This window comes from Lycorma delicatula, chromosome 5 (assembly GCF_047948215.1).
Source record: "Lycorma delicatula isolate Av1 chromosome 5, ASM4794821v1, whole genome shotgun sequence".
NCBI lineage: Eukaryota > Metazoa > Arthropoda > Insecta > Hemiptera > Fulgoridae > Lycorma > Lycorma delicatula.
In genome coordinates, this window is record NC_134459.1 from 101771676 (window position 1) to 101791413 (window position 19738).

Sequence of the window (19738 nt, forward strand, 5' to 3'; positions counted from 1 at the left end):
TTTCTGATTAAAACATTCAATTAAAATTTATACCAACAAAACCAAAATATATTTATGCCAGTTAAATGAATACGAGGTCTGTTCAAAAAATACATAGACTAACGTCATAAAACAAAATATACTTTATTTAGAAGTTACTGGTCTGTGTCCCCCTCAAAGTACTCTCCCCCCTGACGCATACACTTATCCCAACGGTGTTTCCACTTTTGGAAATAGTCCTGGTATGCTTCTTTTATGATGTTCTTCAGTTCTTTTGTCACATTTACCTCAATCTCAGAAATTGTCTCAAATCTTCCTTTCAAAGGTCTTTTGAGTTTGGGTAATAAGAAAAAGTCACAAGGAGCAAGGTCAGGTGAGTAGGGTGGGTGGGGAAGAACAGTGATCGAGTGTTTGGCCAAAAACTCACGAGTTCTGAGGGCTGGAGCATTGTTGTGATGAAAAAACCAGAAACCATTCTTCCACATTTCTGGCCTTTTCCGCTGGATAGCATCCCACAGACATTTGAGAACTTCAGTGTAGTAAGTCTGGTTCACTGCGGAGCCTTGGGGGAGGTATTCGTGGTGGACTATGCACTGAGCATCAAAAAACATCACCTTCACAGTGGAACGAATTTGGCGAGCTTTTTTTGGTCTTCACCCACCCACTGGGAATTGAATCTTTGATTTGATCACCCAAGATTCATCACTTGTTATGATCTTTGACAAGAACTTTTCATCTTCTTCTGAACGTTCAAGCAATTCTTGACAAGCAATTCTTGACAAGCCTGGACACAATGGGCTTTTTGGTCGTCCATCATCAGGCGTGGAACAAATTTCGCAGCAACACTGTGCATCTTCAATTTTTCAGTCAAAATCTCGTAACATGATCCAACTGATCCCACACTCTTCAGCAAGCTCTCCGATGGTCAGACATTGATTTGCCCAAACCAGGGTGTTGATTTTGTCTACGTGTGAGTCATCAGTTGACGAGGAAGGATGTGCCAATCGACTGACGACCATCTTTGAAACATCCATGCCACTTAAAACATGTTGCATGCTTCATAGCAACATCGCCAAAAGCCGTCTTGAGCATATCAAAATTTTCACTCGCAGATTTTCTGATTTAACACAGAATTTCACAGCAACTCTGCTCTTTCAAGTCACTCATTCTAAAATCCACCAAATGAAAAAAAAATTTCACAAACAACCGTGTAGCTAAGCAACCAATAATTATATTTGCAATAAAAAACTGCGTTGTAATCAGCTGATCTGTACGAACATGGCGACGCCAAGCAGATTTGACTGGAACCAGCTGGACTCAAGCAATTCAAACAGTCTTATGTATTTCTTGAACAGACCTCATATTTTTTAGATGTGTTTCAGAGATATATATCATTTATTGTTGTTAGTTGATATAATTATGGATCTAGAACACATTTTCTTTTCAAGTTACACTTGCCAAAAACTTTACCCTGATTTCTGCTCCAAAAGTGGTAAGTAACATCAACTGAACCTGAAGAGTTTAAAGAAATTTGACTTCTATTAAAAACAAAACAGACTGAAACAAAGAAATACTATTACACTGATAAACAAAATTTTTGTTTCTTAACATGTAATACAGGAAACCAATCTGTTTTTTAAAGCTGAAAATGAACTGTAGTCAGAATTTTTCAATTACCTAGGTTTTTTAAACTACAAAATTTCTTGAGAATTGTTGATATATGATATGCAAGATTACACATGTATGTTTTTTTATTTTATATATTACTTTATTTTTATTTGCCGAGTATATACTTTTTATCAGTTATTTACCATGAAACAGTAATGCAAGTCATAACATGACATTATATATAACATCATACCTCTCTATTGAATCATACATTACAAGATTCATCTTGTATGTACAGTTCAAAACAAGACAAATGTTTTGGCTTTGTTGGCCTAGTGCTTTGAAATAGTATAATTTCTTCAGTCAGTGTGATATGTATATTACATGAATGAACAGTGAAGTCTCATAATATCTCCTATGTGTAAATGATTTGGACAGATTTTGTTACATGTGTGATGAGTTCATTAGAAAAATTCTTCTCAAAAACAATTTGCCATAATAATAAATATCCTTCTGTACCATTCTATTATGCAATTAATATAAAAGAAAAGTATGATATTATTGAAAAAGTACATTATAAAAAGTGTAGTTGGTGCATATGTGAATATTTAAAAAGTAATATCCCTTTTGTTGGGCATACAGAATAATTTTATTTGTGAATGGGACAGCCAAGGTGGAGATCAGTCTTGTGTAGTAAAACAGTGGTATAAATGTGAGAACTCCTAGTGAAATAAACATTGTTTACGAGTCTAGTTAAATCAGAAAAAAATTGTTTATTGCCCCATCATATTACATCATACCATTACCATATTACAATTACTATCATATTCAATTACTAGGATAGTCTAGATAAACTGATAAATTAATACAGACCTATGATTTTGTATTTATCGCCTTGTCCACCAAACCTTAGGAGAGTAAGTGATGAATACTGTAAATATGACATCCCATACCATACATTTAGTTATATTAATTTTGTAGACCTTTTGATAGAAAATTATTATTTATTTTCTAATCTACACAAAGAAAAATGCACACTAAGAGAAACATTAAAAAAGTTCTATTTGTATATCAGTGGTTTTAAGCCACAATGAGATCATTTCAGTATTGGAAAATATCTAAAAAAAAATCAATTGTTGAAAATAAATAAATAAAAACCTTCTCCTTCACTGTTTAACACCCTATTAGATTTAAAATTTAGACTTCTTAATAATGCAGCAGGATTGTTTTGTATCATTTCAACAGTTTTGATCAAATTTAAAGTTTTTTTGATGGACTCCCCTTGAAAATGGTGGATCCTACATTCATCATTGCTTGCAAGCCTGTTTTGCACTTGTGTAAACTAACAAAATTGTATCATTTTACGAATTATTTTTTGGCAAGATTGTAGCCACCATTCTTTCACATGTACAAATCAACTGACTCATGAATTAAAACATAAAATTACAGAAAAAATATGAGCTCACATTTTTGAGGAGATTATGTAAGTCAGCAAAGCTTTGATATCACTTTATTAGGTTTTTCAAAGATAAATTACTCTTTCTTAAAAAATATTTAGATACATTAAGAAAATCTTCATATCAACTATTTTATATATGTAACAATGTGAATATTTTTATGCTGAATAAAAACATAGTTATGTCCAAACTATTATAAACATGTTCTTATCCTACATTTTATGCATTCAGATTTACGTATATGTCTTGAATTATTGATTTCTTTTGTCTTAAGTAAATGCTCATGTAAAAAATAGATTTCTAACATTTTTAGATTATTTGTGTGATTTTAAGTTAACCATAGATTCTGATATTACAAGTGTATTCCTTTTCAAATCGTTATTGACCTATTTTAATTTTCTATTTAAAGAAAAAATAATTTTTCTAAACTTTTGATTTAAATTATAAAAATTCTTATAACTTGGTGGGTTTAAAATGTTGTTTTATGATAGAAAGAGGTGATTCTACTTGTTACCTTACAAAAACGAGAGTTAAATTTTTTGAATTGGTGCTCATTTTCAAAGAAAATATTCCATCATTGTTTCTCTTTATAGAAGATATTACTTTTTATATTGTTTACTGACAAAAGTAATGTGTTACAAGTTTGGGATTTGATAAACATGTTTGGTTTGAAAAGTTATTTACAGTTCTACTCTGTATTTATAAACTGATTCTTTATATGTAAAACATCATTTAACAATAACTTAACCATTATACTGGCATTACCAGGTCAAAGAATAAATATACATGTTTTCCACAGACTAGCATCATTTAAAATAGGTTATTTTAAATAGGTTATTAACTTCATTTGAGTCTTGTGAAAATTTTTAATCGTGTTATATACAAAGATGTTTTAAAGTAAATTAACAAAATAATCTGAGCTTTCCTCATGTGTTTTCCAAAGTAGGATTTCTGCTTTCTATTATTATATTGTAAATGTCTTCATCATCACTCTAGAAGAACATAAAATATTGTTTTTTCATTTTCATTGCATATACTATTTCATCATTCCACATTCCTAGAAGCTTTTAATCTTTACGCATTTAAACTAACTCATTTATCTGATACCATAACTTTCATACTTTGCTGTACTTTTATGAACAGAGTATACATAATCTTTTTGTTTATTATTAGTAGAAGTTCTTTGCACTCATCCTACTTAAAATAAAATTTTGGCCATTGCATTTACTTTAACTTTTTTCTCCATCTAAAATAAATTGGAATTTAACAATAAAAGAAATGGTTGGAACCGACATCAGTATCCATATAGAGTTGCACATCTTTCATGAAGAATTCAGTTTTCAACTGGATGGTTTTTTTAAAGTAAATTCATAAAATTAAAATAATTACGAAACTTATTACTAATTTTTTAATAATAAACAAATTCTTGTAATGCTGTTGGAAGATTAATATCAATTATTTGAGAACTATTAAAATTACCAACCCAATTCTAATAATCATATAATTACTTTTTCATGGTGATCAACCAGAATAGAGTAATTACAAATAGGCTGACTGCAAAATCAACCAATCCTCCAACCTATTTGTTATCTAGTATACTCTGTGATATGCTGTTTAATCTAAAAATTTATTTCTATCTAAGTTTTGTGTCTGCTAATATTCAATCATGATTCATCTCCCCCTCGATTATTATAGCATCCCCTTTGGAAATAACTTTTTTACACTCCTCTATTTCTGAGTCTACTGTAAAGCATCCAGGTCTAATAATGTAATTTTAATTTGGGAAATTTAAAATAATGATGTTCATTGTACAGCCTTTCAAGGTGAATCCTTTCAGGATTCAAGGTGAATCTTAGAGTAAAGATATATCCCTTGTATGAGTAAATTCACTTGTGTTTCATTGTTCTTGAGATGCTGCTGACCTACTGTAATATAGCGAAGGCAATGGAAGCAATGATACACATGAAAGTTCAGATGTATTTTAACTGTAATATGAGATCTTCTGTAACCACAGTAGTAGTGATATTAAATAAAAGAAAAAAGTCATGCCAGCCATGGGAATTTTACTACATCTAGAATGTTGGGTAGATTTATGATATGATTTAACTTTCCTTAAATCTTGGCATAAGTCTTAAATTATGTCATTCACCTTTAATCTCTGAAATGATCAAAAGAATGTTCAACACAGGAAATTTATAAGTAAAAGCTATTCAGTTATGAACAAGGTATTTTAATAATGAAACTTTACAACTGTGTAAAAATAACATTGCAAAATTATTCTTTTTTTCTATTCAATAAAATGCTAATTACAATTTTCATTTTACAAACAAAAAAATAATTTAACTCCGATGTCAAACAATCCTACGTAATTCTACTAAATTAGGGGCTCTCCTCTGTTTTGATTAAATTTGGAGTGTGCCTATTTAGGACCTAAGTTATTTGTTACAATTGAAATTATTTGTCAAAAATGCCTTTTGCCCAAGTTACATACCTTGTAACTTATATAGTACCATTACCAAAAATTTTGTAATTCAGCACTATACAAGTGTAATATATATATATATATATATAATTTTCAGACTAATTGGTAATCGTATATAATTATGGAGTCAGCCAAACAATTGGCCAATTTAATTAAGATTAAGACAAGTATTAGGTTGTGTGGATATTGTACATAGTTCTTACATGGCATCATTAGTTACCTAACCTTACTTTGATTTAAACTGAATTTCACTTAACCCTTAAATACCGCATTTTTTTTTACCCTGGGTGAAAATTCACCCACCAGTTAATTAAAAGGAAAAACAGTAAATTTATACAAACATTTATTTTAAGTCATTATATACAGAAATATTGGGGAAATGTTTAAAAAATCAAATTAGAAATTATTATTCTAAAAAAAAGTTAAGTTTCTGTTGTCAATAAAAATTAAACCAATAGATATAAATTATCACAATGATATTTCATATTTTTTACAAAGAACAAAAATGATTAGGTAAGTAAATGTGATTTACTGATAATTATTTACAAGTTACAAATTACATCTCTATGTTCACCGTAACAAAATTATGATAATTTGAGCACTTAACTGACAACATTTTGTCACTTACATTGTGTACATCTTTGTTGGGTCCTCCTTTTAACATTTTTTTTCAGATTTTGGAATGTCTCCACTTTCCATTGACACCATTTCAATTTTTAATTCTTTGTACGAAGTAGAGGAAGTATTGTGATTGCAAAGTTTCAGATTTCCACAGAAATATCCATTTTGACTAGTTTTGAGTTAAGTATCTTGCATAACTCAAAAAGGATTAGCCGTAGTATGTTGAAATTTTGGATTTAGAACTTTTGTAACATCTAGTTGTGCACCTCCCGTTTTGATTGCAATTGACTGAACCAAAAGTGTCCAAAAAAGCCCAAAATCCCAAACATCTGGATATTATTTTTCTTAACTGCAGTAATAAGCTCTCGTTGAGAGATTTCCAATGATATAACACAAGTGATACTTATTTTTATTGGTTCCAGAATTATAGCCATATAAAATTTTAATTAATGAAATATTTGAATCTACAAGGCACATCGGTTCAAATCAGACTTCATCTCCTTTTTTTTCATTTAAATATATTGATTTATTAATAATTATTAACCTGTGATTGTAAAAAAAAAATTACAGTAAATATTAATTCAGTAATAACAATAAAAAAAGTATAAATAAAATCTGAAGTTATTACTGAAATAAAATTTTATGTACTTCTAAAAATGTGTAAATGTAATTTCACAAGTTATAACATTCGCCAGCCTTCGTGGCAAGAGTGCTAGCCACCTTGGCCTTACATCAGAAGGTCCCAGTCAGGCTTGGCAATTTCACACATGCTATAAATCATTCACCTCATTCTCTGAAGCAATACCTAATGGTAGTCCCAGAGGTGAAAAAAAACAAATAAATAAAAATGTTATTACATATTTGCATATGTAATAGAGTTTGTGAAATATCTTATTATTTAATATTAAGAATCGTATTATGTTTGGATTTTCTAGTTTAATTTAATTTTATTTATTCTGGAATTTCTGTTTAATTTTAACTACATTAAAATCAACTACAGAGTGACTGAAAATTAGACCTCACAAGAACAACATATACACTGAGGCATACATGGCCGATCTTTAATAAATTGAAAAAAATTCTTATCTTTTAGTTCATTGTTCTGGTCTGACAATGTCAGAGCAGTAATATTCTCCTTAAGTCGGAGTTGATCATCATTTCATTTATTTGCTTTTGTTGCCAATCATTTAATAGCTCTTTGGTTTGTTATAACTCTTCTGATCTTAGTTTCTCTTCAAATTTTCTATCTCTTTATATTCATTATCGTCTCTTATTTTTTCTTGGTCTTAAAGTTTTCTTCCTCTTTATATTTACCATCTTCTCTTAATTTTTTTATTCTTCAATTGTTCTTAACATTTTCTTCCTCTTCATACTCATCTTCTTGTGATTTTTCTGAGATGTATTTCTTCATGTTATATTTCTTTTTCCTGTATGATTATTTCTTTTTCATTTTTAATAATTCACCAAATAATCCAATAATAAAAAATGAATATTTCACACCGGACAACCATTTTTTTTGCTTGCACAAGCAACCAGTTTTACAGAATTGTTTATACCATGCACGAATTGAATTGTCACTCGGTGGCTCCTTATGAAATTTCAACCAAAACGCACGTTGCACAGAAATTACTGACTTTGATAAGTGAAATTCTAACACACAAAATGACTTCTCGCTTCCCATGGCAGCCATTTTCTCTACTGTCGACGCATAGCGAGCAAATGGTTTATTAACTGCCTAGTATATGTGGAAAAAATTATTTGAAGTATTCTTTCGTACAGTGCTTGTTTTATTCTTATGAGTGAAATAGTTTTTTGTTAATGAATTCTCGAAACTCCAAAGAACTTTATGAAATGTCCTGTATTTGTAGCCAGGAGTTCACTAAACGGGATAGTTTAATTATTATTAACTTTTATTTATGACACCAGAAATCTGAAACTTTTGTTAATCAAATTCATGAAGATACGAATAATACTGATCTAATAATACGAGTAATAAAAGGACTTTTAATCCTAATGTTTCATGTAAGATTGCTGAATTAATAATTGTATAAATATTTGATTTTAATAGAAACTAATATTTCAGCAATTGTGCAATTGTCCACTTTATTAAAGAATTGGGAGGATCATATCTCACTTTCAAATGAAATAAGTTTAAATGAAGTGCAGCCAAAATGTGTATATGTAATTTAATAAGCGTACAAATAAGTCATGTGGTGTCCACATCAGAATTTTTGTTGAAGTGTTTCTTAAAGTTTTGGTAATCAACCTTTGTTTCATTAAAGGTACAGGTAGTTGAATTCCAAGCTCATGGAGAAAGCCAAATCTTTTTTGTTTTAAATTCCTTCAAACTGCATTACAAAATGATCATAAGTTGCATTAAGCCCTGCAACATTTAATACCACATAAAAAAAAAAAAACTAGTAACAGCTATCTTCTAGTGCATCTGGTACAGCTATAATTCTTACATATCTGATCAAAAGCATCTACATCGCTTTTAGTTTCAAAGTAATATTCAATTACATTAAATTTCCTAGAACTTAAGGAAACTGTTGGCGTATTGTACATTAACGAAACTAATAAAATAACTTTATCTCTTTTTGGAGAATATGAAATTAGTTGTTTCTTGTGAGATTCATAAAGGAAAGTAGTTGTACTAGCTGGACTTCTCTTGGTATCAATCATTTTTTGGGAATTTCTTGTTCATTACTTCATTATACAAAGTAAAGGAAATATTGTGATTGCGAATAATTCCAGATTTCAACGGAAATATCCATTTTGAATTGTTTCAGCGTGATGTTTGTATTTCTTATAACTCAAAAACAATTAGCCGTAGGTTGCTGAAATTTTGTATTTAGGACTGTTTTAACACCTAGTTGTGCACCTCCCCTTCTGATTGCAATTGATTGAATCAAAAGTGTCCAAAAAAGCACAAAATCCAAAAACATTTGGATTTTGTGCAGTACAGTATTTTGCATAGTACAGTTTGGATTTTGCATTTTGGAAGTACAGTAATAAGCCCTTGTTGAGAGATTTTCAGCAATATATCATAAATGTTACTTACATTAGTTCTAGAGTTATAGCCAAGTAAAATTTTAATTAATGAAATATTTGGATCTTGCAAGGGACATTGGTTTTTAATCAGACTTCATTCCTTTTTTTAAGGTTTTTTTAAATTTAAATATATTGATTTATTGATAATTATTAACCTCTGTAAAAAAACTTTCAGGAATAAATAACAATGAAAAAAAATTTATGTACTTTTCATTTTCATTCAAAAATTTTTACAATTAGAGGTTAATAATTAATTATTGATTTATTAATATTTACATTTAAAAAAAGTAAAAAAAAATATATGTATATGAAATCAAATTTGTAGCGGTGTGCATGGTTACGGATCCGACACATACTCTCTTACACCACTAGTGTTGTGAAACAAAATTAATACATAAACTAATATAAAATGCTGATATAGACTCCACAAAAAATTGCGATGCAATGTGGTGTCCACTACGATGCAATTGTGTAACTATCCACTTTATTAAATAATTGGAGGATCATATCTCACTTTCAATGAAATAAGTTTAAATGAAGTGCAGCAAAAATGTGTATATGTAATTTAATAGGTGTAAAGGAAGTCACCTAGTTGCCACCACGTGCAAGGAAGTCACGTGGTGTCCACATCACATTTTTTTTAGTAATGTGTCAACCATGGTAATGGCATATAGATCTATTATTGATGTCAATAAAATGAATGTAAATCAGTTGGTGGTAATGTTTGAATTTGTTCCATGAATTGGTTTTGACAATTGTTTCACTACGTATTATGATTGAGGTTTGTCAGTTGGATTTATTTCTTCCCTACATAGGGAATGCCTGATACCAAATATTTAGTGTGTGCATCGCACATGTACATCAGTTTTATTCCATATTAATCAGGCCTATTAGGGATGAACATTCTAAACTGACAATGCTTCTGGAATCCCAATAGTTGCTCGTCAATTGTGCATTCAATAGAGAGGGTGTAGTATTCTGCACAATATTTGAAAAATTCATCCCAAAAATCTTGTATATTGATGAACAGATCATTCTGGACATGTTGCTCCCTTGTACTTTTACTGTGAACCTCAAACACTTGGTGTTAATCCAAAATATTTCTAGAGGCATCCTACTAGAGACAAATATATTTAGCTTAAAAGAAAATTCCAGATATTTTCTACTCATGTGATTGTCTTTCCTCTCTCCACTGACATAAAGCAAGCCTAGAAATAAAAAGACTTCTAATTTGGTAACAATCAAATTGTAAGCCCAGCTTTGTTCAGCAGTATAACTGCTTCATTGTTTTTCAATTTTAGTGTAATAGTCTGTTGTGTTTGCATTTTACATACAAATGTATCAGTCATGTTAGATAATACAACAAATCCCGCCAAAGCCAGCCGACAGTTTGGTTTACAATGACAGGGCAAAGCTTTAGCTCAATTAGTGTATATACAAGAATTTTCTGAGGAATTTTATTGTCAATAAAAAATTTTAACAAATCAAATACAGTGCTTACTTGCTTTGCTGCAACTTTCAAACCTGATCTGGAATTGTGTGCAATGTTATTTTTCCGCCCAGGATGTGCAATTGAACGAGTGTAATTATTTTTTCCCCCGAGATATATTTTTTTTATTGTCAAAACAATTTTATCAACAATATCGTACCAGTTATTTGACATTGTCTTGGGTTTTTTGAAGGCCTAATATCACATTCTCTAGTTTATTTGAATCTTCCAAAAACAAAGAACTGTGAGGTTCATAGCTAACATCGATCTCATCATTTTTCACATGATCAACTTCAACAATGTCTTCTTGTTCCACCCTCCATCGTCTGAAAGCAACCCATCTTCAGATGTAATTAATATGGCTAATTTCTCATCATTAATTTCTTTATTTTCAAAAAAAATATTTGGTCATATTAAAAAAAGGGCATGTACACAAACACTACACTGGGTGAAAATTAAGCCAATCATGACTAGATGAAACAATAATAATCCCAGTCAAGCAAGATACATTTTTAGCACACTATAAAATTCCATTTCCATATTTTTCACATACAAGTTTCTGTGGTGAATTAAAAAAAAAAATACTATACAGATACTGAACAGGTAGGAACACAGCAGCTTTCAATTCAGTGTTAACCATTAGATATCAAAAACAAAACTTCTCCGATGTACTTTTACCCACAGTAGTATTTAAGTGTTAAACAAAGTTATTTACTGAGTAAATAATGAATATTGCATATAACTTAACTGACAACTAAGCTTAACCTAACTTAATTTATGTTAAGTGAATCTTATCTCATTGTTAACTTAAAGTTAACCACATTTTCAAACTTAAAAAAATTATTTATTTTGAAAATAATTTACATTACACTTGTACAAGACTGAATTACAAAATGTTTGGTGTACTATATAACTTGTAAGGGACATAAATTAGGTGAAAGGCATTTCCAATAAATAATTTTAATTATAACAAATAATTTATGTCCCAAATAAGATATATTTCAAATTTCATCAAATTCGTTAGTCCCTAATTTTATATAATTACTCAATCTTACTTTGTTTTTACCTTTTTAAATATATCCTAAAATCTTGACATATATATACCAAACTGGAAAAAGAAGAAACTGAAAATAACATTCCAATATTTTTATTTTATAAATACATGGATAAGTATAAAAAACTACCAAAATGAATAATTATAAAAGAAAATAAGCGTTAAAGTATTTATATTACATTTCACAATAAGAAACATGTTAATCAGAAAAAATCTATTCTGGAGCAACTTTTTTTCTGGTTTTAAAAGGAGGTAAATTAAGCAAACGAGCTGTTCCGATACCAGCAAAACCTGCAATAAAAAAATTACTTTACTAATTAAATTATTGTACAATATATTCAAACTTCATTACCTAGGAAGATAATGATTTATGGAATTTATCATTTATGAGAAATTTCATTATAAAACTGAAGAGATTTAAAAAAAAAATGTTTTTTTCAATGTGCATAAACTTGATGCTTCCCTTTTAACTTTTATTTTATTTGATGAGAAATACTTGTGGTTTAAAAAAAATACCAAAACTTACTAGGAGTTGAATTCAAAACCTTTCAGATAAGACAGATAGATCGGCTATAAATATCAGCATGGTTTGTACATTTTTATAAACTTCACATCTATTAGCAAGACTACCATGCTGCGGTTCAGATTCAAATTTTATAAACTAAAATATTCTTGGTTTTACCCAGTAATTAAGAAATGGATTAAATTATGCACTTCAAACTAATACTTTCATACAAACAACAGCTCTACTTAAGTGTAAATCAAATACATTAGATTGCAGGACACAGCATTTTACTAATTTAAAAAAAAAGGTAATTATTTAATGGTTTGGTTTATTATTGTTACATTTTCAAAAATAAAGTTTATTATATATTTTGTTTTATTTAAAATCAATAAATTTATAGTAAATAAAAATTAACAATAAAATTGCCGTTATTAGTACTTAGTGCAAATAATGATGTTATATAATTTATTGGTCTTTTCCATTGTAGGACTGCACAGCTTAAATTTTTTTCTATAGAAAAACAACTTGACTATAAGCAGTAATTAATGGGAAATTAAAATTAATGATAAATGGGAAGTTTTATAAAGTTTACATTCAATAAACCTGTATGTGCACGGTCTAATATATTTAATTTATACTTGAAAGGTACTGTTCTAATGAAAGAATTATTTTAAAGTAATTAAGTTCTTGAGAAATAACCAGATACACCCATATTTTAAAATTATTTATTTGTTTCTTACATTCATAAAATAAATATGAGATGGGTGCTTCAATAATATTAGCAAGGTGGGTTAGGTTTAAGAATTTTCTAATTTTCAGAAAACATGTTTTGTTAAATTGCAGTTCAAGATCATTACAGCATAATAAAATAACTCCTCATAATGACCTCTTTTACATATTAAATGTTAAAATGCTAGCATTTGATTAAAAAAAGGGAGGGGAGCAAAACAACAGTTCTGGTGATAAAATGAACTGGCAAGGGGTTAACTGTTCTCAACTGACAAAATAGGCAGGGAAGATTTGGAAGTATTAAAATGTGTAAATGAAGGAAGGATAGAATAAAACGGTGTATTTGTAAACTATTGAAATATCAAAGGCAGTATGAAACCAATTAATATCTCAGTTGGACCCAATCGTCAAAAGGACCCTCACTTCTAACAATGTATTCTAGTGAAAATATTCTTTTTTTTTTGTCTTCAGTCATTTGACTGGTTTGATGCAGCTCTACAAGATTCCCTATCTAGTGCTAGTCGTTTCATTTCTGAAAATATTCATTGCTTATAAATTTGAAAATATTTCAACAATAATTACTGTTATCACCAGGAAAAATGCACTTGTTAACTGGATTCGTAAAAATGTACTTTTTATGAAATACTTTCGTATAAATGATCAGTGGCAAATATGTAATCCGAGTAATCCATTTCAACAAAATTCATTTTAACACAAATTTCAACAAAATTCAAGGAGTATAAGTTTCTCAGTCCTAACTAAAGTAACATTTATTTTATTATAGGCTAAAATAAACAAACACTGAAGTTCAAACATTATTCGTAATTTATATTATAATTTTAATAACCGCGATTCTTAGATTATAATATAATTTCAATAACCGCGATTCTTAAATAGATGGAACTATCAACAACAATCGCACAAAAACTGAAAGATGTATTAACAACAAACATACAGAATCTCGAACTGGTAAAGAACACAAACTATTCAACGCATATCTAAACAATAATTTCTTTTCGGTAAAAATAATTCAATATGTTAACTTATTAGTCTGGTCAATTAATTAATGACTTCATGAAGAGTTTTTTAATTACACAATGTATATCAGAAACAGTGATTTTACTTACTAGCGCCAATTAACCCAATAATAAGCCGGCTATAAGGGTTGTTTGCATTTTTAGATCCCACATACCCAACATAAAGCCCAATACCAATAAATCCGAATCCACCAATCAATCTACATGACGTACAACCAGTTTTGTCATCACTCATGTTTACTTTCATCAACATAACATCATCCGCACGTCTGCTCAACGAACTTAGGTGATATAAATAATCAGAGGTACCAACATTAGTTTTAAAAAACAAATTAACATTGCTTAATTAATGAAATTATCCCCTTACCTATAGAGCAACACTTATTATCTTTTATTCGTTTAAAATTGCATTTCATCAACAGAAAATTTAAAGCCAAATTCCTTTAATCGAGAGTCCATAAAAGTCGCTTCTTTTAAAATATTTTAATCGTATTTTCTGTTTAATCTGGCATAAATTTCTTCACATAATTTTGTAATAAATTCATTTAATGTTATGGAGTCGTAATTTTCTTCTTTAAAGGAATTACAATGGTTTAGCAACCACGAACGTAGACGATGAATTTTTCGAAATGGTTATATATTTTTTACTGCACATTACTGCGTTATTTTGTCAAACGGTAACAAACTTTATACACAATTTTCCATGACAAACCAATCCTCATCATTTATTTCCTGCAAAAGACGAAACATTAATCACACCCAACATACTCTGCAGAGATTCTTTAATCGGTAGGTATCTCTCGTACGTATCAGGCGAAATTCCACCTCTTCGAACAGTTTTGCTGTAAAGTTAATACTGGCTACTTATTTTGTTTTTGAACTGTCCTGCTACTATTTTGTTTCTGAAGTATGAGGATTTCTTTAAAGAATTTCACAATTTTTTTTACCTTAGATCTTTTTTCATTAATAACATCAGAACTGTACTGTATGACCAAAGTAAGGCACTGAGCTAACATGGAATGTACCACCACTGGTAAAGCTGTACAGATTTTACCATATTGCTAGCATTATCAACAGATAATCAAACAGATTATAACAGATGCAACAATTTTTTGATTGATAGCCATTCTTGTATAATGTTCTTCATTTCAGTTTTTATATTTTCACCGGTATGCTCCCCGTGAAGTTTAAATGCAGACAGTAAATTTGATTGAAGAGCACAATCTTCGTTTACATGTGCTTTTATGGGAAAATAAGACTTGTTTCGAAGAGACAACCAGCCGTCAGCTGTAAGACAAATATATGATATATTTTTAATTCCACGTTTTACTTTTTCTAATGTGTATTGATACAGCGAGTTCAACAGGCTGTTTGAAATTTATTTATCGACATATAATTATATAGTTAATTGCACTGTGCATCGCTTACTTTTACAGCTACTATAAATAAAGAAATCATTGGAATATTTTTTTAAGGTAGCTGGATATAAATTTCATGATACTTTTTAAAATTAGCTAGATATAAATTTCTTAAGTTTTTGATAGTGTACTCAGAATATTACTTATTAATCTGATAGTCAACTCAAAATCAGTTGGCTGAGAAATCAATTGATAATAAATATGTAATTATTCAAATTTAAAGACTTAAATGATTTTTTATTTATGTGTATCGGTATTTTAAACAAAGGTGGCTGACGATCTTTTGGCATTGCAGTTATTCATAAAAATGAAGTTTTATAAGTTCTGTCTGTTCTTAATGATTATTGACATCAGATACAATTAAAGATTCGCATTAATTGAATCAATGCTTCTATTGTCAACATCTAACTGATTGATATGATTTGAATCATGATTCGTTTCTCCCAACCATGGTCTGCTCAACCAACAAAAGTAATGTAAATAATCAGAGGTACCAACATTAAAGAGTATTTAAAAAAAACAAATTAACATTGTTAAGTTAACGAAAAAATTCGATAATTACTATCCTAGCCTACGAAGAGAAAAAACGGTACTTTTTTTGTAGGAAAAGATCAAATAGCTATTTAATGTCAACAGATATAATCAGCTGTGAACAGCTGATTGTATTGTTTTTGGAAAAATGTCAGACGAAGTTGAATGTGATGATTAACACGCAGAACTGTCAATTTTTTTCTGATCATAAAAGTGTAGATTTATTCTTTAGACAAGTCGATAGGTTTTAATTCTATTAGTTTCTTATTGTATTGAAGAAAAATGCTGGATAGTTTCTTGAAAATTCTGTCTCATTGGTATCTTCAGTATGAATTGGTTACTTGCATATACATGTTTGAACCATGGGAGAGAAAGTTGCTTAGTATCCTTTAAGATAATTTTAGTGATGATATAGCAGTTTGGAAAATGAGTTAGTTACTCGTATTTATAATTGGTTTATAGTGTAGTTACATTATTATGTACATTTTTCGTTTTAGACGAAAAGACGTGCGGAAATCCACATGCTGGTGAATAATGAAATAATTAATTAATTTTAATAAGAGTGGATAATTTTAGATAATATTATTTATGAATTCGTATAGAGAATATTGTTGTCGTTCATCTTTGTCAATTTGTAATTATGCAAAATATTATAGGTTACCTTATGAACTGCATAAATGTCTGCAGTAATTTTATAATACTCTGCTTGTTAACAAATTGTACTTTGTTAAAAGTATTTATAAATTTGAATTGTAGGTTTTAAGTTATTTCTAATATTTGATTCTTCTGAATGTTATTCCATGATTTAGAAACCATTCTTACTGTTATAATATGTAGTGTGATCATTCATAAATTGTAGTGTTAATAAAAAATCATGTAGTCCAATTGTTTAGAGTATAATCTTCAGTTGTGAGGATTTGATGATTGTGTAAATTCAAACTAAATTCTTATTTTTTTAGTGAATATAGAACCTTCCAACCAGCTGTAAGCCCAATTTAATTTCAACGTTGATCTTCCAATCTCAGGCAAACTATACCTGAAAGTGCTATCACTAAAATTCTAACAAAGGAAATATAGTTGTTCAGTTCACTTAACTGAAGTTGACCTGAGCACTTAACTCTTACTACAGCTCAGTAGATGACAAGAATTCTTGTAGATGCCCAGAATTTAGGAGTAATTTTGATTTGATTTTTTACATTACTTATACTTTAATAATTACCGTAGCAGAATTCATATTCCTTATTTCTGCATTATAACTGATTTCTGTATGAATAGCAGCTAAATAGAATTGGACATAATCACTTGTATAAAATTTGCTTCTGAACTACTCTGTTATTGACTTTTTACAATGCAAATTGGTAAATTTTATTAAACAGTTTGTTTATAGAACTGCATGCTCATGGGTGTGTTTATGCATGCTTTGGAATTAGATTTTTAAACAATAATTACACTAATATATATTTCATTTTTTTAGAATTACGCAAAATCATTGCTAGTCCAGGTTAAGAATGCACCTGCAAATAATGTATTGAAGTTGTTAAATCCTCTAAGAATTAATTTTGCATTTATTTTTAAATTTGCTTATTGTTTTTTTTTGTGTTAAGTATTGTGTGTTACAGTGTGGAAAGTCATTGCACACTTGCTGTTCAAAGTTAAAGAAACTTCCAGTTTGAAAATGTTATGTTGGAGATACAGTTGATAAGAAACTTTTATTACTTTCTTGAAGTGAATGACAGTATATGCAGATAGCTAGATAATTAATGTATTACGCTACGTTGAATGTACTATTCCTTAACTGGAAATTTCAGATTCAATTATTTTCGCCATAATTGTTCTCGTCTCATATTCATCCTACATGTATTTACCTCACTACACTGTGTCATTATTAAGTCGTTTAAAAGTAATTAATTTAATTGATACTTAAAAGTTACTAATGTTTGTTGATTTTTATTTTGTGATAACAACAAGGGAAAAATTCCATATATGTTATACTGAAATAATTTGATATAAACTTCTGATTTAAAAAATACTTTCCCTTGTTTTTATTTATTATTATCTTTTATTTAAATTGTTGTTTATCCATTTAAATGTATCTATTATAAATACATTAAAATAATTATAAATATTTTTCATTTGTTATTGTAAATATTATTTGCTTATTAAATAGTTTTCAAAGTTGTCTTTGTGTTATTTAAAACATAACTTCCTAACATTGATTTAATAATATCATATTAGTTGTGTTATTGTCCACGTGGTCAGTGATGATATCTGTTTAAAAATATAAAATTTGCTGTTATTAACTGAGTGAACCAAATTTTATAATTAAAGTTTTTAAAAACTTTAGTTAGTAGAATCAATTCTGAAATTATGTTGAAATGAGTTCACATCTTTTATGGGCATGTATCACCTGCATTATGTTGAATGACACTGCACTCAGTCTGACAGATACCATTATGTTAATGTTGTTCCATTGCAAACTTGTCTGCAACTGCTCTGTGTTTTGTGTGTGTGTGTGTATACCATGTGAGAATAAAAAAAATTAGGCTACAAGTTGTGATTAACATTTCACTTCAAATACTTAAGATATGGTATATCATTGACAAAATGGGGGAAAAAATTGGAATGGCATTCTAGAAGTGATCTGTTTGATATTCAAAGATTACATTATCTTTATTCTTCATAAAATTTAGTGGGAATTATTTTATTAAAAACAGATTTAATATCAACTTTAGTGATTCATCCTGTTGAGAATATTTATTGAGATTAATTCAATTCAAAGGGAGTCTTTGTCCAGTACTTCTAAGTTTATTAATATGATCAGTCAGTTCATCTGCAAATTCGCTTTAGCCATGAATTTACAAACTGAAAAATTTGAACTTATTGTAGCAGTTTCTAACTTCCAAGGTAGACCCTATCACACCTAAGTGGTGGAATGAAAGATTATCTCTATTACAATTTCCTAATTTTCAAAAATTAGTTGAATTTCTTGAGAATAGAAGACAATTATTGGAAAATGTGTCTGTTAATCAGAATTTAAAACCATGCCTCACTCATGATCCAGCTGCTCACAGTAACACAACATTAACATTACTACAAAGTGTAAAATGACAATTTACAACAATGTACTAATACAGAGTGCTCAGAAAGTGATGCAACCTTATGGAAGAATGTTTCCTTGTTTTGTTGCAGCTTTAATTGAGGTAAAATGGTTTATACAATGCAGCAGAGAATATTCATTGTCTCCCAATTCATTTGATGTGTCAGTTATGCCCAGACCCAGAAAATTATGGTGTGAATACACCAAAAAAGTCCTCCATCAACTGGCTGTATGACAAGTTCCAAGAGACAGGAGATGCAGACAAACGTGGTCAACTGAAAGTACTAAGACGAAAAATGTTGATCGACGTGCAAGTTGCATATTATATAATAATAATAATTTTATTATTTATAAAATAAGTTACAGATAGTGCATTAAATTTAATATCTGGTAGTTGATAGAGTTAAAATTCTGACTAATTAAATGTTAGGATATCATAATGAGCAAATAAATTAAGTCAATATTTATGAACTTTAAATAATAACGTACTAGTTCAATATATTTATAAAATAAGTTTACAGATAATGCAATAAATTAAATATCTAGCAGTTAAAACTTTCCTTAAAAGACTGTGTTACTTATTACAAAAAATTTTAATTTATTGAATATTTAGATTTGAATTGTTTTTACATGACTACCCAAAAAGGTGTGTAATGTATTTTGTAAATAAGTGTACTTGT

At 29.0% G+C, this 19738-nt stretch overlaps 1 protein-coding gene and 1 long non-coding RNA gene across 2 annotated transcripts; one reads left to right on the forward strand and one right to left on the reverse strand.

The window, feature by feature from the left end:
• Positions 1-11811: 11811 nt before the first annotated feature.
• On the reverse strand, positions 11812-14303 carry LOC142325261 (uncharacterized). Its single transcript, XM_075366771.1, has 2 exons — positions 14103-14303; positions 11812-12032 (listed from the first exon to the last, which is right to left on the reverse strand). Exons 1-2 carry the CDS (start codon positions 14263-14265, stop codon positions 11956-11958), a joined length of 240 nt encoding a protein of 79 aa, XP_075222886.1. The 5' UTR covers positions 14266-14303; the 3' UTR covers positions 11812-11955.
• A 1646-nt stretch (positions 14304-15949) lies between these two features.
• Positions 15950-18140, forward strand: LOC142325262 (uncharacterized). The gene is made up of 2 exons (XR_012756506.1): positions 15950-16343; positions 17770-18140. It is a non-coding gene; the product is annotated as an uncharacterized LOC142325262 (long non-coding RNA).
• Positions 18141-19738: the final 1598 nt, after the last annotated feature.